The 26561-nt window shown below is 59.2% G+C and overlaps 2 protein-coding genes across 2 annotated transcripts; both read left to right on the top strand.

The window, feature by feature from the left end:
* Positions 1-1302: 1302 nt before the first annotated feature.
* Positions 1303-6231, top strand: MYCL (MYCL proto-oncogene, bHLH transcription factor). Its single transcript, XM_040587861.1, has 2 exons — positions 1303-1980; positions 4397-6231. Exons 1-2 carry the CDS (start codon positions 1497-1499, stop codon positions 4954-4956), a joined length of 1044 nt encoding a protein of 347 aa, XP_040443795.1. The 5' UTR covers positions 1303-1496; the 3' UTR covers positions 4957-6231.
* Positions 6232-8505: 2274 nt separating this feature from the next.
* TRIT1 (tRNA isopentenyltransferase 1) lies at positions 8506-25048 on the top strand. Its single transcript, XM_040587794.1, has 11 exons — positions 8506-8694; positions 15319-15459; positions 15898-15996; positions 16214-16362; positions 17259-17401; positions 17684-17795; positions 18347-18459; positions 19612-19689; positions 21474-21583; positions 21920-22037; positions 24426-25048. The coding sequence occupies exons 1-11, from the start codon at positions 8521-8523 to the stop codon at positions 24629-24631; spliced, it is 1443 nt and encodes a 480-aa protein (XP_040443728.1). The 5' UTR covers positions 8506-8520; the 3' UTR covers positions 24632-25048.
* Positions 25049-26561: the final 1513 nt, after the last annotated feature.

The raw sequence follows: 26561 nt of genomic DNA, 5'->3' as shown, positions 1-26561 counted from the left end.
AGAGAGGGGGCTGGGGTGAGTTAGCGCACGCTGCTGCGGGGAATCTGCTGGTCCCAGGTGAACTTTGTAACAGCACGTGTGTGCGTAATGCCGCCACAGTCTTTAGTGTATAAAGTGAAAGCCTCACCGTGTTTTCACAGCATTTCTTGCCCTTCCTAGAAGGACCTTGGCATGGGGAGATGCAGCATCCTGCTGGGCTCGCCCAGGTCCCTGAGGACACAGCATGTCTCTCCGGACCCCAAGGCTGGATGTGCTGGGTGCCACATGGGCACAGCTGAGTTTGAGCAGCCGTGATGGGGCTGGTGGTGGGAGCTGTGTGTGCGCGAACAGCTCTGCTGCATCCCAGGCCATCCCTGGCTTCCCTCCGGCCCATTGCTCCTGGCTTCCCCGGCAGCTCCCAGCCCCTGGGGAGGGGCAGCACTGCAGCCCCCGTGCTTCCTCCATCTGCAGCCCATGTCCCTGGCGTGCAGAGTGAAGTGCCATGTCCCCCAGTGCTGCTTTTCTGGCGTTCCCATGGCCCCTCCTGAATTTAGCCACCTCTTTGCTGCACTTGGTGGCTTCCAGAGGGGCAAAGCTCCCAGCTGGGCCTGTGAGGGCTTTGGGACGGGGGTGGTCGTGCCTCTGGGTGGCACCCGAGGTGGCACCCTGCGCAGGGCACAAACGCTAAGTGACCCCACTGCTTCCCTGGGGCTGAAACTGCCTGTGCCCGCAGGGAACGGCCACGCAGCAGCAACGGGTGGCTGCAGCGGAGGGAGGTGGCAATGCCCCGGAGTGAGCCCAGGAGCCCAGCGGGCAGTGGGGGGACAGCCAGGTGGGGGGTGGGGGGGAAAGGGCACTCAGGGGTGGTCTCTGGCAGCCCGCAATGCCTCCCTGTGATTTGTCCCCGCTTTTCCAGGTTGCTTTGCCATCGCTCTCAGCCAGACGTCCCCAGGCTGGTGGCTAGTGGCCAAAAATCTCCCTGCAGGAGCCCCTGCTCCTTGGCGCTGGCAGAGGGGGGAACCACAAGCCCTGACCTTTCTGATGGGCTAGGGACGGCATCGGGGGCTGGCGGGGCGCAGCGAGGGTCCCCCAGCGCGACGCGCGGGGTGGCCACTGGCTAATAGCCCCGTTAGCAGGACCGGGCAACCCTGGGGCTGGGGGTGCCGCGGTATGCCTCACACCGTGTCCCCCCGAGGGCGGGGATTAGGGCACGTTCCCGCCCTCTATGCAAATCAGAGCACGGCGATTGGCGGGCGGGCGGGGCCGCGCGCCGCAGACAGGCTATAAGAGCGGGGGGGGGAACAATGCACCCGCCGTCCCGGCTCGGTGGCTGGTGCCGCCGCGCCCCGCAGCGCCCCGCCAGGTGGGTGCACCGGGGGTGGGGGGCTGCCCCTCTTCATCCATGGGGCTGGGGGTGCCCCTTTCCTGAGCGGAACTGCAGATCGGGCGGGGGATGCCCTCTTTTCTTTCTGGCCCCCCTCTAGGCTCCGCCGGCCCCCCCCCTCCCCAATGCAGAGATGGAGTTTGACTCGTACCAGCACTACTTCTACGACCACGACGCCCAGGAGGATTTCCACCGCTCCACGGCCCCCAGTGAGGACATCTGGAAGAAGTTCGAGTTGGTCCCCACGCCCCCCCTGTCCCCCCTGGGGACCCCCGGGGCGGAGGAGCGCTCCGGCTGGCTCTCCCGCTACTGCCTGGCCGGGGAAGAGCCGGAGTATCTCATAGGGACGGGGGAGATCTTCGGGAATCTGAGCGCTTTCATCCTCAAGGATTGCATGTGGAGCGGGTTTTCAGCCCGGGAGAGGCTGGAGAAGGCGATGACAGAGAAACTTTCCACGGGCACGCAGAGGGCCACCCCCCACAAACCCTCCTTCGCGCAGGATCTGGGGTTCAGCAGCTCGGTGAGCGAGTGCGTGGATCCCGCCGCCGTCTTCCTTTGCCCGCTGGCCGAGAGCAAGATCCCCGCATCCTCGGGATCCGAGGGCCAAAGCGATTCTGGTAAGGGATCGAGGCGCTCGGCCGCGCTGCGGGCAGCCCCCGGCCCCCCGCGCCCCAGCCCACGCGTGGGGGACACGCGTGTCCGCACATGTGCGTGTCGGGCGCCTCCCGCCCTTTGTTGCGGCTCCAAGCGAGCCCCGGTCCCGACCCCATGAACAAAGCGGGGGGTCCCCTGCTCCCATGCCCGAGGGGCTTCTGCTCGGGAAGCCCCTGCCCCTCGCGGGAGGGTGCGTGGGGCAGCCCCCCGGCCGCTGCGTGGGGCTCTGGGGGTCCGTCTCGCTCGGCCCGGCCCCACGGGAGCGTCGCGGGCAGGTGGGCGAGGGGCGAGTTTGCAGCTCGACGTGGGAAGTTTGGGGTTTGTGAGTGTTGCAGCGCGCTCGGCTGCCGGCCCCGAGCCTCGGCTGCTCCCCCCCACGTTCACAGGGCCCACCCGCGACGGGATTCCCTCGGGACACAAGGCAAACAGTCTCCCGGGGGTGGGAGGCTGGCGAGCAGCGGCGGTAGCCCGGTGGCCCGGGCAGCAGCAGCCCCATCAGCTGGGGCACGTCTCAGCCCACCCTCGGGGCGCGCCTGCTTGTCTCGCGTGGGAAGGGGGGGTGTCGTATTTACACGGAGGGTCCGGCTGGGAAGTTGCTACCCCCAAAACCCACCAGCCAAGGAGGTGCCACCCCCCGCATCTCGGGCCGCGGCCACCTATTTTCAGCCCCTAATTAAATAAAAAATAAAGGATCTGGGTGTCCCCAAAGCCACTCGCGGCCCCCGCGAGGGTCGTGCGCTGTTTCCCCCGCTCCCACGGAAGCGGGGGGGTCTCGGCTGCCGTGGGAGGCGCTGACGCGATGCCGTGACCCCGTTAATAAATCTGCCGGTGGCAGCGACCTGCGCCGGTGAGTCACGGCGCGGGACGGGGATTTAATGCCATTAGGAGCCCGGGGGACGGTAAGCGGGTCACGAGCGTTAAGAGGCTTAACCCAAATTGAGGGGGGGGGGCGGCGGGGGTCCCGGTGCCGGTGGGTCCCGGTCCGGATCCGGCCGCGCCACGTGGGAGCCGAACAAAAAGCAACAGATTGCAAACAATGAGAGGAGCCGCGCTGATGGACGGGGCCGGGGGCCAATGGAGTGGCGCGGTAGCCGGCCGGCCCCGCCAGGCAGCCAATGGGCGGCTGGGGAGGGCGGGGCCCCGCGTGCCGACTTTTATTAATGAGCGGCGCGGGGGGGGGGGGGTGGGGGGGGTGCGCGCGCGCGCGTGTATATACACGTGGCTGAGACCGGGTGCGTTGTGACACTGATGAGCGCGGCCTGGGTGGGGGAGTGAGCGCCCCCCCAGTAGCTCCAGTAGCAGGGTGGCTTGGGCTTATGGGGCAGAGCCCCCCAGAGGCGGGGCGGGGGGGGTCGGTGTCGGGGGCCACAAGCAGGGCAGTGCCCTGGAGCCCAGCCCCTGCGGCCACCAGTGGCCCTGGCACAGGAGGGGTGTGGGCCGGTGGTGCTGCTGGGGGGGGTTTGAGCATCTTGGGGGACCTTTAGTGAGCAGCTGTGTTTTCCCCCAAAACCTAAGAAAAAGGTGTAAGCGCATCCCTAAAGGGAGCGCGGGTGTGTGGGGCCCGGTCACCACTCTGTCCCCAGGGACCAGCTTCCCCGCTGCTGGCATGGGGCAACCGCAATGCCAACGGGCGGGGTGGTTTGGGTTCAGTTATGCGTTATTTAGGTTTTGCTGTTCCCAGCTCTGATAACCTCCCCCACGCTGGCAGCTGGGCTTGGGATGCCTTTGAGGTTCACTGAGCCTGTTGGAGGGACCCCTTCACCTCTCCCTCCCTGCCAGCACCGGTGGGTGGGGGTGGGGATTGTCCCCTCTGGCCCCAGGAAGCCTGGCCTGAATGGGGTTTATCACTTGTGAAAAGTAACAAGTCACCGAAGTGGGAAGCTGCAGCCAAGGGGAACAATAGGCAGCTCTGCCCCCATGTCCCTCATTTACAATTTCAATGGACCAAGAAAGCGCCCGACCTGGGTGAGCTCTGGAGTTCAGCTGCCCCAGGTCCCCACCATCCTGCTCCTCCTGTCCCTCCGGGCAGGTGGGCTTTGGTGTTCCTTGCTTGATGATCCTTTGTTGGACACATGTTGCTCGTGGTACCAAAGCGAGGCAGAAGTGAAGCCCCATCCAATTTTGGGGAACTGGGCACGTGAATGTAGAGGGAAAGCTCCTTCCAGTGTGATGGTGTTGGAAGAGCACTTAAATAGTGTCATCCCTTCTGGAGGTTGCGTAGTGGCTTTGGGGTGCATGAGCAGATTTTTGTGGGATGGTAGTGGGGACATTGTTCAGGGGCTGTAGGGAGCCCCTGCAGGGTGAAGAGGGGTGACCTGGGGGGCTCCCAACTGATGGGATTTTTTTTTTCTTTTTTTTTTTGCCATGTCCATTGTGCAGAAGGTGAAGAGATCGATGTGGTGACAGTGGAGAAGAGACAATCGCTCAGCCTGAGGAAGCCGGTCACCATCACGCTGCGCGCCGACCCGTTGGACCCCTGTATGAAACGCTTCCACATCTCCGTCCACCAGCAGCAGCACAACTATGCCGCTCGCTCGCCACCAGATGCGTGTCCCCCACCAGAGCCACCCCAGCAGGACAAGGATGAGCCACTGAGCACCGTGGAGCCAGCCCCTGCCATCACGCTGCCTGAGCCCAGCTTGCCAAAAGCTGGCAACAGCCCTGGCTCTGACAGTGAGGACGTGGCCAAGAGGAAAAACCACAACTATCTGGAGCGCAAGCGGCGCAACGACCTGCGCTCGCGCTTCCTGGCCCTGCGGGACCAGGTGCCCGGGCTCGCCAGCTGCCCCAAGACACCCAAAGTGGTGATTCTGAGCAAATCCTCCGAGTACCTGCAGTCACTCATCAGTACCGAGAGGAGGATGGCGGCTGAGAAGCGGCAGCTCCGGCTGCGGCAGACCCAGCTACTCAAACGGATTGCTCACCTCAAGGGGCACTAGCACCCCATGTGCCCCCACCCTGGTCCCCACGACCCCCCTGGCTCCCTCTCAATTTGCACATTTTTTTAATTTTTTTTTCCGGTTGTTTGTTGAACTGTTGGCCCCAGGGGGCTGGAGCACATGGGGCGCTGTGGGGTGCGTGTGGGGTGGCTGCGGTGCAGTTCCTGGCTGCAGGAATGGGGGCCACAGAGGGGGGGTCCCCCCTTTACGGCATTGCCTGCGTGGGGTTGGCTTCTTGGCACTGGGTGTTGCAAGATTTCCCTTGTGTGTGTCCCTCCACGAAGCTTTCTCAAGTGACTGCTTCAATTTACAGGCTCTATTCCCCCTCCCCGGCAGCCCCTGCAGCCCTTTCTGCTGTTTGCCACCACCAGCATCACTCAGAGCTGCCCTGGGCGTTCATCTCGCCCTAAAAATCCCAAGCGACCGTGGTCTGCTTTGGCTCGTGGAGGCAGACACCGAGAGCCCAGCATGGGGCTCATCTCTGGATGGATCCCCACGGAGATGGTGACAGCAGGATGCCTCTCCCCAGGGTTAACAACACTCCGTGGGCGATCCCCTTGCTCGGCTGGACCGTACCTCACTTTCTTACCACTTCACGCAGTAGCTTGTCTTTGAATTTTATGTTCTAGAACCTGCTGCTGTAACTGCGAGTCTTATACTGTGTTTTTATACTGTATTTTTGTACCACTTTTTGAGAAGTATTGGTAAAGAGTTTGCTTTTTTATATATATATATAAAAAAACTTTCTTTTGGAGGGGGGGGTTCCTGCTGCAGGGGAGGGCTCAGTCCTGCTGCACTTTAGGGAGATCAGGAAGGGGCTGCCGGACCCTTGAGCTGAGTCCTTGCGGAGGCCAGTTCCCCCCTTGCAGCTCTCCAAACCACCCATATGCAATAACGGGGGATTTTTTTTTCCCCTTTCCCACCCTTGTGACCCCCTTTCCCACTCTTGTGAGTGCCCCCCTCACCAGCAGCTGCTTAAAATTCCCCAGCAAAGCTTTGGGCTTTGCAGGGAGCATGGCTGGAGGGGGCAGATTGGGTGCATGGCGGGGTGTGTGTTGTGCTGCCTTCAAGGCTTCCTGCTGCCCAACCTGCAGTGGGGTGTGTGGGTGACAGAGTCCCCTGTCCCCTCCTGGGGTGCTGGCAGGGGTGGCCCCACAGGATGGCACCCTTGGGTTCCCCACTGACCTGCTGAGAACAGTTAGAGTTAACACTGTGGTCGGATTTAGCACTTTCTTCATTACCTCACACTTCATAAATAAATAAGTTTGCAACAGCCTGGGTTGGCTTTTTCCATGCAGGCGGCTGTGGGTTTCCATACATTGTGCCATGATGCTCCGGGGGAGGGTGGGGGGCTGGCTTGGCTGCTGTGTTTTGGGGTGTCCCCAACACAAAAATGTATTTTTTGCAGCGGGGCTTGGCTGCCTTGCTGCCAGCAAGACTGGGCTCTTTGTCCTGACTTTCTCCCAGCGATTGAAACAGAAGCGGTTACGGTGGTGGGGCCAGAGAAATGAATCCCCTGGATTATTTTTCGTCCTTTTAAGTGATTTTATTGGCAAGGAGGGGCAGAAAGCCCACGCTGGGCTCAGAGAAGGCTTTGGTGTAATTATAAACCCCCCTAATGGGACTCAGGGCAGTTGGTGTAGGGCGATTGCTGCCCTGTGGGTCAGGGGATGGGGCTGTGGTTGGCAGTAACCCTATAGGGAGGGGGAATGCAATCTGCTCACTTCAAGGGGCATCAGAGAACTTCATATACCCAGATCTGCCAAGTGGGTGAAATTATATATATCTGCGTGCCTCCTCCCTGCTGTCCCCAAACTCAATGCGTTTGGGTTTCCCTCCTACTGGCAGCAAAAGTCTTGCTTTAAATGCAGGAGGGACACGGGATCCTCTTACCGCTGAGAAGTCAGAAAAGAGCTGCTGCTGCTGCAGGAGACTCAATCACCTGGGGGAAGGCAGCCTTAAAAAGCAACAGTTCTGCACGGAAGCTCTTAAATACCTGTTCCCTGGGGTTCCAGCAACATTTCATACTTTCTGCATGTTGCATCACGCCATGTCAAAGTGCTTTTGAGCTGTGTTAAGAGCTGCTCGCAGGAACCACAGCTTACACATGGAGCAGGGTGGCCTAAATCCGACACCTCACCCGTGTGCAGCAAACAAAGCCCAGATGTACCAATCCCTCAGATGTTTATTTTTGTTGTATGTGCACCGACACTGGCAGACTGGTGTCCTTTTTCAGCTCAAGGTGACCCTCCCGATAAGGTTTTTAGTAAAGTGTGCTGTTTCTTTTTCGTGCTGAAGGCACATAGGATGTTTAAAACATTATTTTTCTTTCTTGGAAATGATGTTGCAGATCTGTGGCCAGAGCTGAGACCCTCACCAGTGGAAAATGTAAGTTGGTCTCAAATCAAACCGGGGAACAGTTGCAGTTTTGCACACACCTTCGAGTTCTCCTGCTTAAAGCCTGCATACATAAATACATATATATATACTTGAAAGTTCCCTGGTTACTAAAGCAGATGTCTCCTCTCACATTGCCACGGTAAGGATGAGGAAAACAGGCTGACAGCGCTATCAAGCGAATAAAATAGCAGGGCTTTTCCTCCTTGCTCATTCAGTGCTGCGATTCGCAAGTGCCGGCTGTAACCATCACAATCCAGCGTTGCCAGCCCTGACAGTTATTTTCTTCATGCGCGTCGCCCTGCTCGCACCCTGCTCCTGGCCACTGCCCCCCGCCTCTGCTGCCATACCCCCCCCCCCCTGCTGCTCTCCCACCCACCGTAGCTTTGCTCCTGCCCGCGCCGGGTCTGGGGGGCAGCCTGCGCCGGCCCGGGGGTGCCGCGGGCAGGGGGCTGCCTTCACGCCTGGGCTGGCAAATTTTTAGGACAATTTCCCGAGGCGGTGATAATCCCTTCCCCTCCGAGGGGGGGCTGGCTGCCCGCACCCCTCCCCGGTCCGCAGCCTCCTGCTCCCTGTTGCTATGGCAAAAGATGTGTGTTGCCAGGGAAAGCGGCAAGGCTGAGGTACCCTCCTCCCGCTGTCGCCATGGCAACCGTCTCCCTGCCTCGCCTCCCCTCTGTCGCCACGGAGACAGTCGCCGGCTCCCCATCTCCCCGTGTTGCCGTGGCGATGGGGAGGACGAGCCTCCATGGAGGCTGCCGTTGCCACGGCAACGCGCGCCTCTCTGTTGCTATGGCAACTGCCCCCCTCAGCCTCCTGCCCCGTTGCTATGGCAACAGCGTCCTTCTCATCCCATCCTACCCCCCCCAAAAAAAAAAAAAAAAAAAAAGGTACCACGGGGCTGAACCCCACTCGTGGGCACGGGCCGGGTGTGAGGCCCTGGGGGGGCGGGGGGGGGGGCAAGAGGGGCCGGAGGCGCGGGGCTGGGCAGGGCAGGGCCGGGGCCGGGCAGCGGGGCCGGGGGCAAGGGGAAGGCCCCGGGCCGAAGGCGGGACCCCCCCGCCTGGCAGAGGGACCCGGGGCGCTGGGCCCGGCCCCGGCCTCCCCGCGGGTGGCCCCGTCCGCAGCCCCGGCCCCGTCCCGCCCCCGTCCCGCCCGCCCGTCCCCATGGCAGCCGCCGGGCCGGGCCGGGCCATGGCGGCCGCGCTGTGCCGGGGCCGGGCGCCGCCGCCGCGGCCGCTGGTGGTGATCCTGGGCGCCACCGGCACCGGCAAGTCGGCGCTGGCGCTGCAGCTCGGGCTGCGCCTCGGCGGGGAGATCGTCAGCGCCGACTCCATGCAGGTACGGCCGGGCCTGGCCGCCGCGGTGGCCTGCGGGGGGCCCGGGGCAGGCCCGGCACCGGGAGGCGGCGCGGCCGGGCCCGGGGGCCGCGGAAGGCCGGAGCCGGGCCCGGGGAAGGCCGGAGCCGGGCCCGGGGAAGGCCGGAGCTGGGCCTAAGGGAAGCTGGAGCTGGGCCCGGGGCCTGGGGAAGGCCGGAGCCGGGCCCGGGGACGGAGGAAGGCCGGAGCGGGCCCGAGGAAGGCCAGAGCCGGGCCCAGGGATGGAGGAAGGCCGGAGCCGGGCCTGGGGGCCGAGGAAGGCCCGAGCGGGGCCCGGGGACGGCGTAAGGCCGGGGCGGGGCCCGGGGAAGGCCGGAGCCGGGCTCAGGGATGGAGGAAGGCCGGAGCCGGGCCCGGGGAAGGCCGGAGCCGGGCTCAGGGATGGAGGAAGGCCGGAGCCGGGCCCGGGGAAGGCCGGAGCCGGGCTCAGGGATGGAGGAGGGCCGGAGCCGGGCCCGGGGAAGGCCGGAGCCGGGCTCAGGGTTGGAGGAAGGCCGGAGTGGGCCCCGAGGAACCTGGAGCTGGGCCCGGGGATGGAGGGAGGCCAGAGTGGGGCCTGTGAAGGCCGGAGCTGGGCCCGGCATCTCCGGCGGGGCCCTGGCCTGGCTGAGGGTGTTGCAAGGGGACCCGGCCTGGTACCAGCCTCGGCCTGTCCCAGAGGGGCCCAGCCCCCGGGGCTGCAGCTGGGCCTGCCTGGGGACCCCGGGGCCCGTGGCCGGCTGCCTGTGGGCAGCACCGCGGGGATGGATGCTGCCCGCTCGGTGTGCGCCCACCGCCCCGTCCCCACGGCCAGTTGCTGGTTTTGGGGTGAGCAGTGTCACAGCTGCCCCCCGGCCGGGGGAAGCCTGCTGGCCTGGCTTGTTAGCCCCGAACGAGGTGGTACCACCAGAACTGTAGGGCTGGGTTTGTTCAGACCCCCCACAATACATTCAGCTTTTCAAAGGAAACCAAAGAGTGTTTTAATTTTAACCCACAATAAAGCTACGCGGAGGTGTAAGGAGCAGTTGACCAAGGCAACACAGCAGCTGGAGTTGATCGATAGTAAGCGATACCCAGGGCTTGCCCCCGCAGATGCAGAACTGCCGACATGGACCATGGGGACATGGGGACGTGCTGTGGGTCCTGCCTAAGAAACGGCAGCTGGAGGGGGGTGTCCCAACTGGGAGGGCAGGGGGGACAGCAGCCTTCCCCAGCCTGTTTGTGGGCACAGTGTGAGGCTGTGACATGGCAGCTGGAGCTGAGTGCTCCTCTCCCTGGTCACCAGCAAAGGGACATCAACGAGATACGGGAAAGAATATTAAAAATTATATTTGCTGCTTGCCAGTGACAGACTCTGTGGTCTTGTCTCTTGCTGCAAGTGGCAGCATGGAATATATCAGTTGTACAGCCAGGCTCAGTACATGCTGAGGAGCTGAGTCTCGTTTTTTTCAGTCCTAGTTGTGTTCAGCTACCAGAGCTTTGCCACAAGATGTAGATTTCAGCCGCCACAGGTATTTTGTTATTGTTCAGCAAAATGTTTTCCTTTCCTAAATCAACACTTCCACTGTTTTGTTTCTCTAGTGCCTGAACTTTCCATCAAGGTTAACATTTAACGTATTTATTGCGCTTTTTAAAAAGGTGTTTTCTGCCAACAACATCCCTTGCCCTTTGTGCTGCTCAGAGATCGACTCTTGCTGTCCTACGGCCACCTCGTTTCCTTCACTAGATGGCCAATGCTGGTCACTTTGTATCCTACAGACCTAAATTTTAAAAACTCCCTCTCCTGCATTTGGAGCAAGCAATCAGAAAGCTGTAATTTTATGGAATGTTTTCCTTAAGCTCTTGGAGAAAGAGTGTTTGAGATCGGAGCCGAATTGACAAAACCCTGCAGGGACAAAACGTTCATGTGATATATGCAGAAGCTCTGTCCAACGCTGCCTGGTTGTGGGCAGCTGCCCTCCCGGCTGCCCAGCCCAGCGGTTGTGAACCGTCAAGCATTGCTGGTGTTGGGAGTCCTTAATGAAGGTCCGTCTTGCTCTCCCTGAGCCCGGTGGGACTGCCTGCGGGCTGCTTTTCTCTGCAAACCCAGGCTGGGATGGGGTGGCTTTTAGGTGGCTGCTGTTACGTTTCCAAGGCGGGTTACTCTGCTCTAGTGTCTGCATCAGAAACGTCTCTGAGCCGAGCTCTGCTGGTGTGGTTTTACTAGTGCTGACCTTCCTGATCCAGACAAGCCTTAGAGCTTTTGTTTGGTTATTCGTGCACGTTTGTGTACCGTAAATGCTGAGATTCTTGGATGTCGCAGTGACCACCAGCCTAGCAAGCTTTAATATCAGGGAAGCAGCTATTAACTTCAGCACTCCTGCGATCACGAGGCTCCTGCTGCATCCCAAGCTCTGCAGACGTAGCTGGAGCCGACTGGCGTGCTGTGAATTCTTGTTTCATGCTGGTGGATGTTTTGAAGCGTGTATTTTGTGCTCTGGTTGTTTCAGGTCCCACTATGGGAATGCAGGCGCTGGGAGGACTCTGGCTGCAGGCGCCCAATGGCATCTGGGCTCGAGTGGCTCTTGTCCTCCTTTCCTTTTAATCTCATTCTAGCGTGACTGTGGAGCGAGCTGAGTAGCTCTGCTACTTTTATCCCATAACGCAGCGTGCTTTCAGCGTGGCCTCTCGGGGCGGCGAGGCGGGGGAGCCCTGCCTCTCCGCAGCTCCGGCCGCCTGAAGGCACAGCCTCAAGCAGTGCGTGTCTGCGCCTCCCCCACCATGCTCCACTAACCCCCGTGCCCCGCTTAGGCGGCTGCAGCCAGCCAACTGGGTCTGCTTTCTTTCTGGCTTTGTTCCCATGGAATATTGTCTCCCCGCCGCATATCCCTCTGCCACGCAGAGCTGGCTCTGGTGTCCTTGTAGAAGAGTCGCTGGGTTTTAAAAATCCCATTGCTCATTCTCGACTGACAGCTGCCAGCGGCCATGTCGCCCTCGGCCCCCTCTGTCCATTCATCGCTGCGCCCCGCGCGAGCTCTGTGGAGCTCTGACAAATGCTGGCAGCGTTTTGGGCAGCAGCTGGAGCTGGAGCCAGGCTCGGGAAGGGGCAGGGGAGCCCCGAGCCCACCTGTTCCCACACACAGGCACCCCTCTATCTCCAGAGCATTTTTGTCATGACTGTGGGTCACTATGGTCAAATTACAGACTTAGCTGCTGCCTGTGCGCAGCTCAGGAGCTCTGGTTAATCTGATGGCCTCTTAATCTTTCTTTTTGGCCTTTCTATTGCCATTTGTCATCCCAGTGAGTTTCCTTTAGGAGTAAGTCATTCCCTGGGAAAGCCAGGTGAGGTGAAGCCAGTCCCGTTTCTTAGTTCCTGGCTGAGCAGTGAGCATCCAGCGATGCTGGTGCCAGCTTGCTGGAGGGCCCCGTCCGCTCCTGATCCCACTGTCCCTTCTGGATGTCACCCTTGGAAGTGGAGATGCAGTCCTTCTCTGGAGGCTGTTGTAGCACACTGGGGACATTTGCCAGTTAATATGTCAAGTCAGGACATATTAAAGAGCCTTTGCTGACATCCTTCTCTTGGCAGGGATCAGGGCGGGGAGCGAGTCGTGCTCTCCTTGCACCCCTGGCTTGGTTTGGCTCCTCCACGCCCCTCTCCAGCTGGGACATCCCTTGGCTCCCGTGAAATCTTCACTCTCTTCCTGGCTGTAGGTGACACAGGCATCATGTCACCTTCTACACTGCGCTCAGGGCAAGGACAGTGCCTTTCCCCCTCTAGCGCAGATGGTGACAAAGGGACGGAGTTTGGGATTGTGCATGAAACTGGTGGCAGAGCCAGGGTTTGGGAGAGCCAGGCTGTGGGCTGAGGCTCCTCATGGGATCCTGAGGATCGCTGGTGCTTGTGGCTCTGCCTCAGTTTCCCCACCCTTTCAAAAGGGCGACGGTGCTGACCTGCCAGCACCGTGCTGTGCGCTGTGGGGTGACCTGCCCGGGGGTTTCAGCAGCAGAGGTGGGAGGATGCCGTCAAGGCTAAGCATCTTTAGTCCGCGGCTTGTATTTGCCGTCTCAGAGGCCTGCTGCTCCGGGCTGCCGCTAATCTGTTCTGGGGCCTTAGAAAGCAACAAAGGCTTATCTGAGCCGCTTGCTGAAAATAGAAATGAGTGTCAGGAGGACGTCTCGGTGCGAGGCCCTGCCGACAGCCAGCTGGTGGAAACCTTCTCCGGGCTTTGCTGGGTGTGTGTAAAAGGCCGCCTTTGTTTCCTGCCAGCCCACACACTGACGCCGCATTCCTCCTCTTGTTGCCAGATATTTGGGGAGGCTCTTGGTGGTTAATCTCCAGGAGAACCTTGGGGGATTGGAGCCTGAACTGTAAATCCTGGCTCTGCTGGCGCAGGGCACTGGGAGCTCCCGGCTGCCTCCGAGCCTCCCTCTGTATTGACTGGGATTTCAGACAGACGAGTGGGAGCTGGAGGAGCTGGGAGGGCTGGACTGGCCTGGCCCTTGCTGGGAGAGAGAAGGCACTGAGCCAAAGCTCACCAAATCCAAAGGTTTTCCAGCGCCAGACTGGAGACCTGGGTTGAATGGTGCTGCGCAGCCCGGGCTTGGCTGACGGATGGGGATCGATAGGCTGCAGCCAGCCACAGGGCACGTTGGCAGAGAACTCCCTCTTGGGTCTCTCTTGTCTGCGCTCCTTCCCTGGAGCCAGCTGGGTTTCTGCAGGGCAGAAAGGAAAAGCATTTGGTTGCCCTCCCGCTCCTGCCTGGCTTCCTGCCCCCAGGCGAGCTTTTCTCCCGGCCGAGGGACCGGAGCAGGAGCTGGCCCTTGCCCTCGGAGCACCAAGTGCAGGAGTTGAGCAAGATGGGGAGTGCCTGCCGAGCTGCAGCCGGTTCAGCTGCCCCAGCAGCTCGCATGACTGCTCCAGGCAGGGATCGGGCTTCCCTGCTCCACTAACCTCGGATCGTCCCTTGCTGCCGCTCCGTGCCTTTTGCCTGTGGGTCACCTCTGTGTCACCTTGTCCTTCTGTCTGGGGCCCGGTGGAGGCCGTGCTGCAGCTGGAGGCTTGGCAGCTTCTCAGAGGGGATTAAGGGGAAATTTGTTTCTGGAAGTCTGGCCCTCTGGCTGGGGTGGTTTCTGGGTGATGGAGGGGGAAGTGAGTACAGCCATTTCCAGTCCTTTCTCCCATCAGCCCGGTTCATCCCAAGCTGGGAGACTGCTCCAAGCAGGAAGGTGCTGAGAGTTAAACACCTCCTCCCTGTGACTGCAGCACAAAGCAGAGCCTTAGCCACCGCCTGGCACGAAGGGTGCTCAGTCCTGGGCATGGCGCAGAGCTGGGCTGGGCAGAAAGGCGGCATGCTCGGGGTGCCGGTCCCCGCTCTGATCCCTTTGCAGCTCTCTGGAGCCTCGCAACACCCGTTGGCAGGCATGCCCAGAGCACAGGGGCACCCTGTGCTGAGGGGAGTTGTGTTTGCATGCCATGGTGAGCAGCGTGAGCAGCCTTCCTCGCTTCTCCTGGGCAAGAGATGCTCTCATCTGAAAGGGCTCTGCTCACGGGACCCAGCCGAGCCGTGGGGATGGGGTGCCAGGCTGGGGCGGCTCTGATACTTGCGCTGCCTGGGTCTGCGGGCTGGGCTGTGGCTGTTGCTTTATGCAGCCTGGAGGGTGGATTTGGGCTGTGGCTCAGATGCTCACTGCTGGGATCGCAGGTTGCCTTGGCTCTTTACCAAGAATGCTCCTGAGGGGTTGGTTTGGGTGGCTTTTCTTTCTTGCTCTGCTTTTAGCTGTCTAGCTGAGGACCAGCAGCATCTCTCAGCTGTGCTCTCCCAGGTTGTATATCCCAAACTCGAGACTGAAGACACACCTGGAAGCAGCGAGATGCTGCTGGTTGTGCTCACCGCTGTCTCTGGGCACGTTGGTGCAGGACAGTGTCTGGGGTCAGTGACCTGCGCCGATGAGTTTCGCTCCCCTCCGCATCTAAGTTGGCTCGATAACAGGCAGTGGGCAGTACACCAGCCTTTCAGGGTGTGCATGAGCTGAGACAGTTTGTGTGTGTCTAGGAGGCTTCATGAAGTTTTATATTGCACCCAGAGATCTTTGCGTGTTACGGGAAGCAGCACTTCTTGTTCCTAAACAGAACTCGGTGCTGTACTGGAGCCGTGTGTTTGGAGAGAGGCACACCTGAGCTTGTAGATGAGGAGGTGGCAGCTTGGAGGCAGCTACCCTCATTGTTTCGGAGCTCCGTGCTTCTGAGCCAGCCTTGGCTGGTTCTGCTGAGCGGGCTCTGACACCGCTCTCTGATCACTCGATCAGCCTTTCCATCCCGAGCTGCAGGGTTATATCAGCCCAGGAAAGCAGTCATGAGCGATCAGACTCACGGTTCGTCTCCCATGGGCAGGAACAAACACCAGAGAGAGGCAGTTTGGCCCTGGCGGGAGCAGGCTTTGGTGAGATTCCTGCTGCTGCACCTGAACAGGGGGTGTGTGGCCCTGCCTGGGCTGCCTGCTTCTCCAGAGACCAGCAAGGGCTTGGAGGGTGATTGGGACAGGCAGGGGCTGTGCGTGGTGGTAGCAGCAGCAGTCGGTGGGGATTTCTTGGGACACAGACATGAACGACAGGCTCTTCTCTCCCCCAGGTGTACAAGGGCTTGGACATCATCACGAACAAGGTTTCTCCCCAGGAGCAGCGTCTGTGCAGACACCACATGATCAGCTTTGTGGATCCCCTTGTCTCTAACTACACAGTGGTGGATTTCAGAGACAAAGCTGTGGCTCTGATATCCTTCACGCTGCAGCCTGCCTGGCCGAGCAGATACAGACTTCCCTCCTCCACAGCCAGGCCTGCAAGAGGGATCTTGGGCTCTTCACATTGCAACTAACCCCGGTTTTCAGAGAATACTGCTAGCAAGAGGGGCTTAGACCTTCTTTTACCCAGCTAATGCTCAGGGCTGGTTGGGCAGATCTCTGCTGCACTGCAGCAGCACTGAGCTGGCTGTTGCCCTGCCTGGCGGTCCCTGGGTGTCCCTGAATTTTGGTGGTAGCTGAGACAGGTAGCAGAGGGTAGTGAGAGATGAGGGACACCTATATATAACCTTGTCCTGCAGCCTCACCAGCTCCGTGGGGCTGGGAGAGCAGTGTCTGGGCCCCAGGCTGCTGCTCCCCACAGCCCTCCCACCCTCCTGTGCATTCCTGTTTACGCTCCTTGACGATGACACATTGAAGATATCTTTGCCAGAGACAAGATCCCGATTGTTGTGGGAGGAACCAACTACTACATCGAGTCCCTGCTCTGGAAGGTCCTTATCAACACTAAGGTACCGTCGGGGCTCTGTGTATCCCTCTGGGAAAGGGTGAGCCCCTTGTTCAGGGGGCAGGCTTCCAGTGACCAGGCACGGTGTTCCCCCTGGTAGAGTGTGGCAAGGAGAACCAGAAGCCCCCTCATTCACCCCTTGGGTCTGGGGGATCTTCTTGCTCGTGCTGGCCTTGCACGTGGATGAGTGGCTTGATTCAGGGCTGCCTTGTACCCCACAGGAGAAAGCCAGCGCAGCCCCCGGGCCACTCACCGACCGGAAAGTGGAGCTGGAGCAGCTGGACAGCGTTGAGCTCCATCGCCGCCTGAGCCAGGTAGACCCAGAGATGGCAGCCAAGCTGCACCCCCACGACAAGCGCAAAGTGGCCAGGTGAGCTCAGCATGCCAGGGGCAGGAGGTGCCAAGGCCTGGCGCCCCTTCCTGAGGGAACTGTGTGCCTGGGAATGTGGCAAGAAGGGCTCTCCCATCCCAGGCGGGTGCTCCTGGCCTCTTAGCAAGGTGCGTGGGGAGCTTGGAGCACTGGTGTTGGGGAGCCCTCTGGGATCTGAGACCTTTGGCCGTACAACCTCCAGTTTGAACTGCCTTTGGGGTCCAGGACAGCGCATTGCTCCTGGCTTGTGTGCACCAGGGTTGCTCCCGCTGCAGTGCCCCAGCAGCAGGATTTATCTGGAGCTATTTAAAGAGTAAGCTGCCGTGCTGGCTGAGTAACATAGCTGAGCTCTGTGGGAACAGCACGGCAGCAAGACCAGGCTTGCTGCTTTGGTGGGCCCATCCCAGCCGAGCCCTGGCCCGGGGGGAGCAGAACACCGCCCACCCCATTCGCACGGTGCAGGGGGACAGAGGGTTGGGCACCCCATGCAGCTTTCTCCACCTCCCTGGCTGGGCTGGGCTGAGCTGGTGGTAACGCTTCGCAGCATCAGCGCTGGCCCCTTCCCTGCAGCCCTGCCTGGCTGGAAAGGGCAGGGCTGGAGCCAGAACCCCGTCCCCTGCAGGGCTTGTCCCAGTGCCAGGCAGGAGTGGGTGGCTGTGCTCTGGGCTCCTTGGGTGCCGTCACTGTGCTCTGCATTGCATTGCACCCCCAGGACCTGGGTGTGCTTGGGATGCTGGGCACGGGAGGGGGCAGAAACCTGCCCTCCCCCCTACATGAAGAGGGTTGGATCTCAGCAAGTGTCTGCGGTTCCCTTTGCTGGAGCCCCCAGGGCTGCTGGGGAAATGGAAAAGCTCATCCTCACCCAGCCTCTGAGCTCTGTCTGTCTCTGCTTACAGGAGCCTCCAAGTGTTTGAAGAGACGGGGATCCCCCATAGTGAAATCTTGCACCAGCAGCAGGAGGAGGAAGGTGGAGGGCCCTTAGGTGGGCCCCTGAAATACCCACATTCCTGCATCCTCTGGCTCCATGCAGACCAGGCAGGTGAGAGTGGGCTCCTGGCTGGCTGGGTACGGTGATGCAAGGTTAGGGCTGCCTCCCTGCTGCTGCCCCAGCCTCATCCCTGAAGAAGGCAGCAATTCCTTTGGAATCAGTGGACGTGACAGAGGACTCGCTCCCCTGGCCTGGTGGGCTCTGCCTTCCTTAGGTGGGCGGGGAGGCTGGCAGTGCCGCGTGTCCTGCACATTGTCCTGCACGTTGTCCAGCTGTGGGCCTCCCGCGGGCACAGCTCCGAGCGGCTGAGCGTGTCCTGCTTCCTCCTCCCAGCTCTGGACCAGCGGCTGGAGAAGCGGGTGGATGACATGCTGGCTGCAGGGCTGCTGGAGGAGCTGCGGGACTTCCACCAGCGCTACAACCGAGAGAAGGTGGCTGCGAAGCGGTGGGTGATAAGGCAGCTCCCTTCCTGCTCCCACTCCCGCCTACAGACCCGTGCGAGGGCCCAGCCCTGCCCGCAGCACCTCCAGTGTACCGCTGCTGCTGCGGCAGGGCCGGCAGGCAGGAGGGATGCCTGCCTCTGGGGGGGCACCGTCAGCGCCAGCGGAGAGGTCTGAGCCAGCCGGATCCTCCAGCGCTTCCTGGCCTTCCCTGCCAGAACCCTGAGACCAGGGTTGGTCAAGCAGCAGAGTCTCTGTTGAATTAGTTTTGCCCGGACCATAGCTGCCAAGTGGTGACATGTCCATTCAATAAAATTTACTTGGTGCTGCCTGAGCCTTCACACGACAAAGCTGACATGAGGTGGCACTGAGGGCACTGGCGTGTGTTCCCGTGTGTGCCTGGCTTGGCTTGTCCCCTGAGGCCTTGTGCTTGTGTCACCTGCGGAGGTCCCTGCAGGGTGAGACGCAGGGACCTCAGCTGTTCTGGGGAGGGTTGAGGTCTCCTGCTGTTCTGAAGGAGATGGCCTTGACCCCTGCCTCTCGTCTTGTTCTCCAGGCAGGATTACCAGCACGGCATCTTCCAGTCCATTGGCTTCAAGGAGTTCCACGAGTACCTCATCAGCGAGGGGAATTGCTCACCCGAGACGAGTGCCTTGCTGCTGCAAAAAGGTGAGAGGAGCACCCTGCATGCCCTGCGTCCCTCAGCCCCACGCAGCCCCAGGTGACGCTGTGTGATGGTCTGGACCAAGCTAAAACCTTGGGGCAGGTCTTGTTGGGGTTGAGCTGCACCTTTCTCTCTGCATTTTCCGCTTCTGCCAGCCCAGAGGGGCAGGGACTCCTTTTCCAGTGCCTGGATTGCTTCTCTGAGCCCACTCAGAGCAATTCCTCCCTCCCTTCCCCCAGGTCTCCTTGCAAGATGTACTGGGCATAGTATGACTTGGGATCTAGAGCTGGTCCACCAGTGCCCTGGGTGGTGGAATCCCAGCTGGGGTGCGAATGCTGTGGAGAACAGGGCTAGAAAGAAGGAACAAAGCGGAACTCAGATCTGATTCAGCAGTATTATGGTGGGAAGGAATCTGGGGATCTAGCGGGTCACGGCATGAGTCAATAGTGATGCACTCTGATGGCATATTTTGTTCTGGAGTGTCTGGACTAACGGGTTGTTGTTAGAGGGAGCTGCTCTGCTTCTCAGCAAGGCGAAGGTCCCAGGCAGAGTCGATCTGTGTCGAGGAGGGTTCAGTGCAAAGCAGAGGTGGAGGCTGAGGAAACCACAGAAACGATAAAAGCCTTGAAAACAAGTCTGGTGCAGCAGGGGCTTGTTGTGTCTGCCCAGGAGACGATTACGGAGGGATACGATAAGTCTGGTACTAAATATTGAAAGGTTGTACAGCGGTAAACTGTCCTCTGGGCCCCCTCTGGGTAGGACAAGCAGTCCTGGGCTCCGTTTGGGCAGGGAAGCATTCGGTTAGGCATTACGAGAGCAGTGCTGCAGCCCTTGCACAGGTTGTCCTACCTGCTAAAAGCTTCAGGGCGGAGGTTTTGGGACACCTTGTCCAGCTCTTCCGCACTGCCGCTGACCCTGTGCTGTCTGGCAGGGCTCGGTCTCTTGGCCGTGATGCTCACTTCTCACTGCTGGCTTGGAGACCTTCAGGCTGTCAGTAGAAAGACTTCTCTTAGGCGAGCTTGCTACCATCCAGCACAAACTTCTGTCTTGCGTGATTTCGCCCCACTGGAGCCGACAGCCTCTTCCCACTCAGCTCTGAGCTGAGCTTGCGGTGTCCCGCTAACCTGTGGGGTTTTTTTAATCCCTCTCTTTCAAAGGGATCCAGGCCCTGAAGCAGGTGACCAAGAGATACGCCCGGAGGCAGAACAAATGGGTTCGAAACCGCTTCCTGAGACGTAAGTCCTCTATTCTTGCCATACCTCGCCATCCCTGTTCTTGCGTCTCTTCTCGTCCCTTCTCAGCGCGTCCCCTGCTCCCAGCTCAAGAGAGGAGAGAGGTGGCTCCGCTGCTGGGGGGCAGCGTGTGCTGGGGGAGCCAGGAATCTGGCAGGGATCAGACGATCCTGCCTGGATTCTTCCTGCTGGCCTAGGCTGCCCTGGCTTTGTAGGTGCCTGGCTCCTGGCCAGATCCCTCCAGGAGCCACAGGCACCTCGTGTCCCAGTCCATCCAGGAGGCTCTGCCCCGATTCCTGCCGCATGTTTGGGTTGCAAAGCAGCCGCTCGGCCCTTCGGAGACAGCCTGCCCAGCACTGCCCGTGTTTATCTTGCCCACAGCCTCTCTGCCCAGAGGCTCGGGAAGCTAGCTCCTGTGTCCCCTGGACCCCTGGCTGCCTGGGAACGTCTTCCCCTCCCCACAGAAGTGCCATCAGGATGGCTGATCCCCCAACAGAACAAAACTGCAAAGGCTCAGCCCCGTGCTGGGCAGATGATGATAGCTACAGCATCCCTGCAGCCTGTCCTGCTGACGGCTCCCGAGGGGCTCCGGGAGGGGGTGCCCAGCACGATCCCTCTCCCCACGTACCCACATATGCTCCCGGCGCAGGGCGAAAAGCCCAGTTGACAGCTGCCCTCCACATTAGGAGCAGGAGCCCGCTGGCTGCTCTTAGCCTGGGCCGTGCTCACCACGGTGGCAGGGAGCCAGCAGGACTTCCCCATCCCAGCCCCGGCCCTGGAGCAGGGCCAGCAGCAGCAGCTGGGAGCCGGGCACTTGTTGAAAGGTGCTTGGTAGGGGCAAAACAACAATAAATAATAATAATAATAAAAAAAAAAAAAAAGCAGGGAGAAACTTGACTCAAAAGACAGGCTTTGAACGAGGTGCAAGAGCTTTCCTGGAGCCGTGTGCTGGGGGGCTGTGGCTCACCTTTCTGGTGGCAGGTGTGCTTCAGATCGGCCCTGTCGGGAGCTTGTTTGTGGTCGGGGCGATAAAAAGCAGCACCTGCTGCAGACTGGCACGCGGCAGCCTTTGGTGGCTTTGTCCGAGCGGGGCCGTGTGCCCGCTGCCTGCGGGCAGGTGAGCCGCGGCAGGGCGGCCGTGCTGCTGGGGGGAGCGGGCACGCTCTGATTGCAGCTGGTTCACCCTGGCCGGGCTGCAGCGAGCCCCCCGTGCCCTCGTGCCGGGCTGGGGGAGGCTGAAGGGGTCGTTTTGGAACTGTGCCTCGTCAGGTCGAGGCATTATAAAATAGCATCTCCTGCCACGGGCTCTGCAGCCGCCCCAGCGATTCCAGCTCTGAGTGGGAACCTGCACGTGCGGATTCCTCATCCAGACTCCATGCCTGCATCTCCTTGTAGGCTTTGTGTGATGGCTTTGTGCCTGGATCTCGCTTTTTGATCTGCTGCAGCCTCCTGTGGACCACGGCTGTGATGGAAGTGTTTGTTGTTGTGACGGGCTGTTGGGGTGCTTGGATTTCGTAACGCTGTCCCCTGAAGGCAGACAACCGTGAAGGTGCTTGCTTGAGTTCTTACGTGTTCTTGCTGTATTGTGAGGGTGGTGCCCCCCCCCCCCCCCCCAGCTGAGATCTTTGGATATTTTGGTGCTGGAAAAGCTGGTGCAGTTTCCGAGTGCTAAAGGACAGCTAGGCAGCAAAAAGCAGATCCCCCTGGTCACAGCGTAGCCCCGTGGGTGCTGGGACACGGTGCTGGGGGGGGGTCTGGCAGTGACCTGCCCTTCTGTGTCTCCGTAGGTCCCGGGCCCAACGTGCCCCCGGTGTATGGCTTGGAGGTGTCTGATGTCTTGCGGTGGGAGGAGGATGTGCTGAAACCTGCTCTGGAGATTGTGGAGAGCTTCATCCAGGTACTGGGCAACTGGAGTTAACACACGAGCCGTGGCTGAGAAGCCGATTGCTCAGCAGCCCGCAGGCCCCGTAACTTGGCACTTAGTGTCTCCCACGGGCAGGGCTCTCTGCTTACGTGTCCAGCCTTGGGCTTTCCTTGCAGTGGCGGAGAGTTGTCTATGCTGAACATTTCTCCTAATGCCCAGTACTTGTCTTGCATGATAAAACTGCAGCGTCTGTCCTGCTAACCTTAGTGTCTGGGTATGGCAGGTTCACGTTCCAAACTCAACCAAAGCGAACAAAGGCAAGCAATTTCTCATAGCAGAAACCGATTGGAGACATTATTTAATCTACAGGGACGTGACCCCCCAGCGGAACCTGTGAAGATGGAGTATGATGTAAATGAGAACAAACGGAGTCATCGCGTGTGTGAGCTCTGCAAGAGAGTCATCATTGGGGACAGGGAGTGGACAGGTAGGATCTGGCAGGGGGGAGAGGAGAGGACCTGGGAGGGGGTGCAGGGAGTGCAGTGGGAGGGATGGAGTGAGGCAGTTCTCCGAAGCGGAGCAGCTTCCTTGGCTGGGTGACCCTCGGCACATGATCTTGGGCTTTCAAGGATTGTTTACAGCCCGTGTATGAAAGCAGCCATTTGCAAGCCCAGAGGGGGTGCAGGAGCTGTGCCACAGCAGCCATCTGTCGGGCTTCCTCCCCTTCCTCGGCACCCGGTAAACACTGCCGCTCTCCGCCGTCACGCCAGACGTGGGGATCTATACGTAGCATCGAGCCGCAGAGCTGTCTGTGTTTAGGGCTGCCAGTCCTTTGCAGCACTTCAAATACTTTGTCAAAAAGCACAGAACAAATTTGTTTCTTCTCAGATTTTGTTGTGTAAAATAAAAGTTTAAAAATGTTTTTAATAGCTCAGTTCCGCTCCAATATCTCCTATTTATGTGTTGGGTTTTTTTCAAAAGTATTCCTAGCTGTAATGGTAATAGAAAGGGATTTTCTATTTCCAATAGACTTACTTTAAAAGAGCTCAGCTGGAATCAGATTAACTCAGTGAATTTATCTGTGCTGGGAGGCTCATGCTGAGAACCAGAAACAAAAAGTAGTGGAGAAACTGGCTGCGGAAATGAAACTGGTAAATCTCCATGTGTCACCCAAATGCAGTATATGCAGACACAATACAAAGATAAATTTCCCAGGTTGTTGGTTGTCGGATTTGAATGAGTCGCTTATTCCTGCTGAGCGGGGGACTGCTGAAAGCAAAGATGGAAGCTGGCTCGGAATGGGAAGCTCATTGCAGTGAGATGGGTTTGTCAGTCTGATTGTTATTTTAGCCAGTCTCAGCTCGGAGGTGCTTTGAAGGAGCTTTACCTACTCCAGAACTAGAGCACTCTGAAAGCTGTTGGGGCCCGTGCCATCCTTCCAGGTCCAGCAAGTTTTGTGACCGCGTGAGAGCTCCTCAAGATCCCCCCAAACACTACAGCTGCAACTACACATCCTCTAGGGATTTCATCCCAGATTCTGATAGATGATAATACCTTTCTCAACCGAGACCAGCTGTTGTTCTCTGCATCCAGCTGAGTTTGCCTCAGATCTCCACAGGATGGGAGAAAAATGGTCCAAAACCTGGGTGTTACTTGTAACTGCAAAACGTAAAAGCTCGAAGGGAAGTGAAAACAGTAGTGGGAGCTGAGTCGATCTGCAATCTGGTCTGTTTTCTTAAGTCAAGTTACAGATATTTCTGGGAACTGCTTCCCAGTACCCCACTGGCTCTGGAAGGTTTTAAAATTTTATCTAATTTTACAACTTGTGTGGACTTAAAAGAGCACACCTGCCCAGACAGCAGCAGCGATCGGCACTTTTTCCAGCCCCTGTAAGCTTTGGTGTTGCTTGCAACAAATTGTAAGAGGTGAGACTTTATTTCAAGCAGAGGGTGACCCTACAGCGTTGTGATAAAGCAGCAGCTTTGCGTGTAATTTCATCCTTTGGCAGAAAAGGATGACTGGAAAACGCCTGAGGGCCTTGATTCAGTGAACACATACCCTCGTTTAATTAAGGCCCTGCCTGAAAAGTTTGCTGCTTTAATTGCTGCTCTGATCTCTTAGAAATAGCAAAACCACCCTGCTAAGATGGTACATTGGTTTGGTTAGATAAAGCGTCTTCTACTTAGATAATACCACTGATACGGGAGGTTTTGCTGTCCTTAACTATGTGATTTCAAACAGAAATGCAGCTCCTGCTACCCCACTGTCAATACAAGTTGCAACCCTGGGATTATGCCTCTGTTCCCATCTTGATTCCTGCAGAAGTGCCCTCGTAGCTGGGGGCCTTGCCCTGGAGTTATGCAAAAGCATAATTATGCTCCAGGCTCCGTCTGCAGCCGCTCTGTGGCCGTACAGGATATCCCCAGTGCTGCGGTGCGGGCATCCCGCCTACAAATGATCCTGGCAGCGCTCCACGGGGTGCTGGGGAGTTGCACAACCTCACCCGCATCCTGCGATGTGCCGCCTCTTGGGTAACACTTTTCCTTCCTCCCAGGCATCGTGTCTTGGTTGGGAGCAGACTTGCTGGGGAGGTTGGGTCCTGACAATCTGGAATCTTCTACAGGACCAGAATTTTTCCCTCTCCCCGTCCTTCCTGGAGTCAGAAGGCTTGGAAGGGTTGTCCCTCGCTGAGCCCTGATAGTTTGGCGTGAGAAATGGCCCGGACAGGGCTTGGGAGGTCACTTACCCGCTGGGATGAGTTGTGCGGCAGGGTGGGAAGGGAGGGTGCTCTGCACTGCACGGGGGATCGATCGGCTTGGGTGTTCCCTTCCCCAAATTCCCCAGAATTAAATGCTCCCTTCGCCTCTTCCCCCAGCTCACACACGATCCAAATCCCACCTGCACCACGTGAAGAAGAGAAGGAAGCTGGAGGCCGCCAGCCGCGCTGCAGGGACTGCGGGGGACAGCGGGGGTGCGGAGACCTCGGAGGAGGACAGCCGCTTGCCTTTGCCGCCGGCCTGCAAACCAGCTGGCGAGGGGGAGCAGCCGCGCCGCCACCTGTACGGCCAGGAAGAGCTTTAGTCCTGGGTGGCCTTGAACCGAACGAGCCGAGTCATTTTTATTTCAGGATGAGGCAGGTGTGTAAGTGATGGCCAAAGGCCGTCGGCTGCGTCAGATCCTCTTCATGTGGCCTCATCGCGCCGGGTTCCCATGCTTCCCCAGCCCTGCCTGGAAAGGGCTGCGCCCCGGGGCAAGGCTGCTGGAGGCATCCACCCATGCCAAGTGCTAATTCCTACCAGAGACGCAGCATTATCCTCGGAATGGTTGAGCCGATCCTGCTGGCATGCAAACTTGGCGTTCTCGGGGACAGAAATCCCCTGCGCTCCTCCAGCTTGGCCAGGAGTGCAGCTCCGGAGCTGAGTGAGCTCTTACTGCCTTTATTGTGGAGAGGGTTATTTTTTTTTTTTCCTTTTATATGGAAATAAAGTTGCAAGATTATTGTGGGTTCCCCTCCCTATTAACCAGCGTGGTTTTCTTGCTCTCTGTTTCCACCTGGCCCAGGTTCCCTGCTCTGGGCACAGGGCAGGATCTCCAGACCTGGTTCCTTCTTCCAGTCACCTTTGCTGCAGCTTCTGGGGGAGCTGAGCAGATGTTCCCAGCTCGGCGGAGGCTGATCCCTGTGCACAGCAGCAGGTGCAGAAGGAGCTGGCACCTGTCAAACAGGAACTTGGGAATGATCTCATCAAGTTTGCAACAGATGAGCCTGTCCTAGTTAAAGCTGAATTCCCGGGGGTTTACACTGTAGTTTGGCAGTGGGAGCCGGTCCCACATTTAAATCCGAGTTGCTGAGCTGCACATTCCTTGTGCTGCGTCCATCGCTCTCCGTGGCGTTGTTCCTGGAGGATTCCTGGGGGACGCGAGCACCGTCTGTGTCACTGCGCTTCCCGGAGTGCCGCTCTGGGCCAAACCGGGAGAGCCTTTTCCAGGGCATTTGGAATTCTCCTGGCGAATGCAATCAAGACGGTTCCTCCTGGGAAGGGTTTGGGTTGGTAGAGCACAAATTCTTCCTTCAGCTGCTCGCGATACACCGCGTGGCAAGAGCCATCTCCCAGGGCTCTGCCTGCGTGGGGAAGGGCTGCGTGGGCAGATCTGCTGTCGCAGGCTCTGGAGATGCCCGCTCTGGTGGGATTAGATCAAACCTCCGGTTTGTGTTCCTCAGCATTGAATTATTTCCGTAACGCTCCATGGGGCAGCTGCCTTGGGCCGTTTGGTAGGGGTACGGGGTGGCTTGGGAGCTCGGACTGGAGGGAATGTGCAGGGAAGAGCTGGGAATTTGGGTTGGCTTTTCTCTGCCAGCATTGGGCAGAGCTGGGCATCGGCGCTGAGGTGCTGAGCATCGTGTTTGCGTTGCTGGCTCTGCCCGCGGCGCCAGCTGAACCTCTGCTCCAGCCCAGGCTTGTCTGCCATCTGCGCTGACTCAAGCGTGTGTGGACGTGGGCTCAGCCCAGCGCTGGAGCAGGTGGCCGAGGGGTCACGGAACCCTGTTCTCGGAGCCTGGATGGATGAGACGCAGGTGAGGCCGGGTGTAAAGCCCCGTTTGTCACCGATGTGCTGAGCGTGGCCTTGTGATAGCCAGCGTGGACATGTTGAGTCATCTGCCCAGGCCAGGCTGGGATCATCTGGGCAGCTCTGTGAATGAGGGGTGGGATTATCTGCTCCGTTTCCTGAGCGGAGTCAGATGACCATACTGTTAGAAATGGATTTAATATCCTTAATCGGTTTAATATGAACTTTGTTATCCCCACAGATAAATGTTATTCCTCCACCACAAGAGCTGCTAGTCTGCCTGTCCTGCTCAAGAACCTGCTCCTAACAGGGGCTGCCGCAGCTGCGGGGTCTCCCGGGTGTCCCCCTGCTCCGTGCTGCCTGCTGCAGCACCTTGTTTTCAGGGAAGGTGTCCCAGGAGGTCGGGGTGCGCTGTACCTGCTCGCTCATGCTCTGGCTGGACTGG

Source organism: Falco naumanni, chromosome 3, assembly GCF_017639655.2.
Source record: "Falco naumanni isolate bFalNau1 chromosome 3, bFalNau1.pat, whole genome shotgun sequence".
Classification (NCBI taxonomy): Eukaryota; Metazoa; Chordata; class Aves; order Falconiformes; family Falconidae; genus Falco; species Falco naumanni.
Note: the sequence above shows the minus strand (reverse complement) of the source record. Positions and strands in the feature narration are given on the sequence as shown.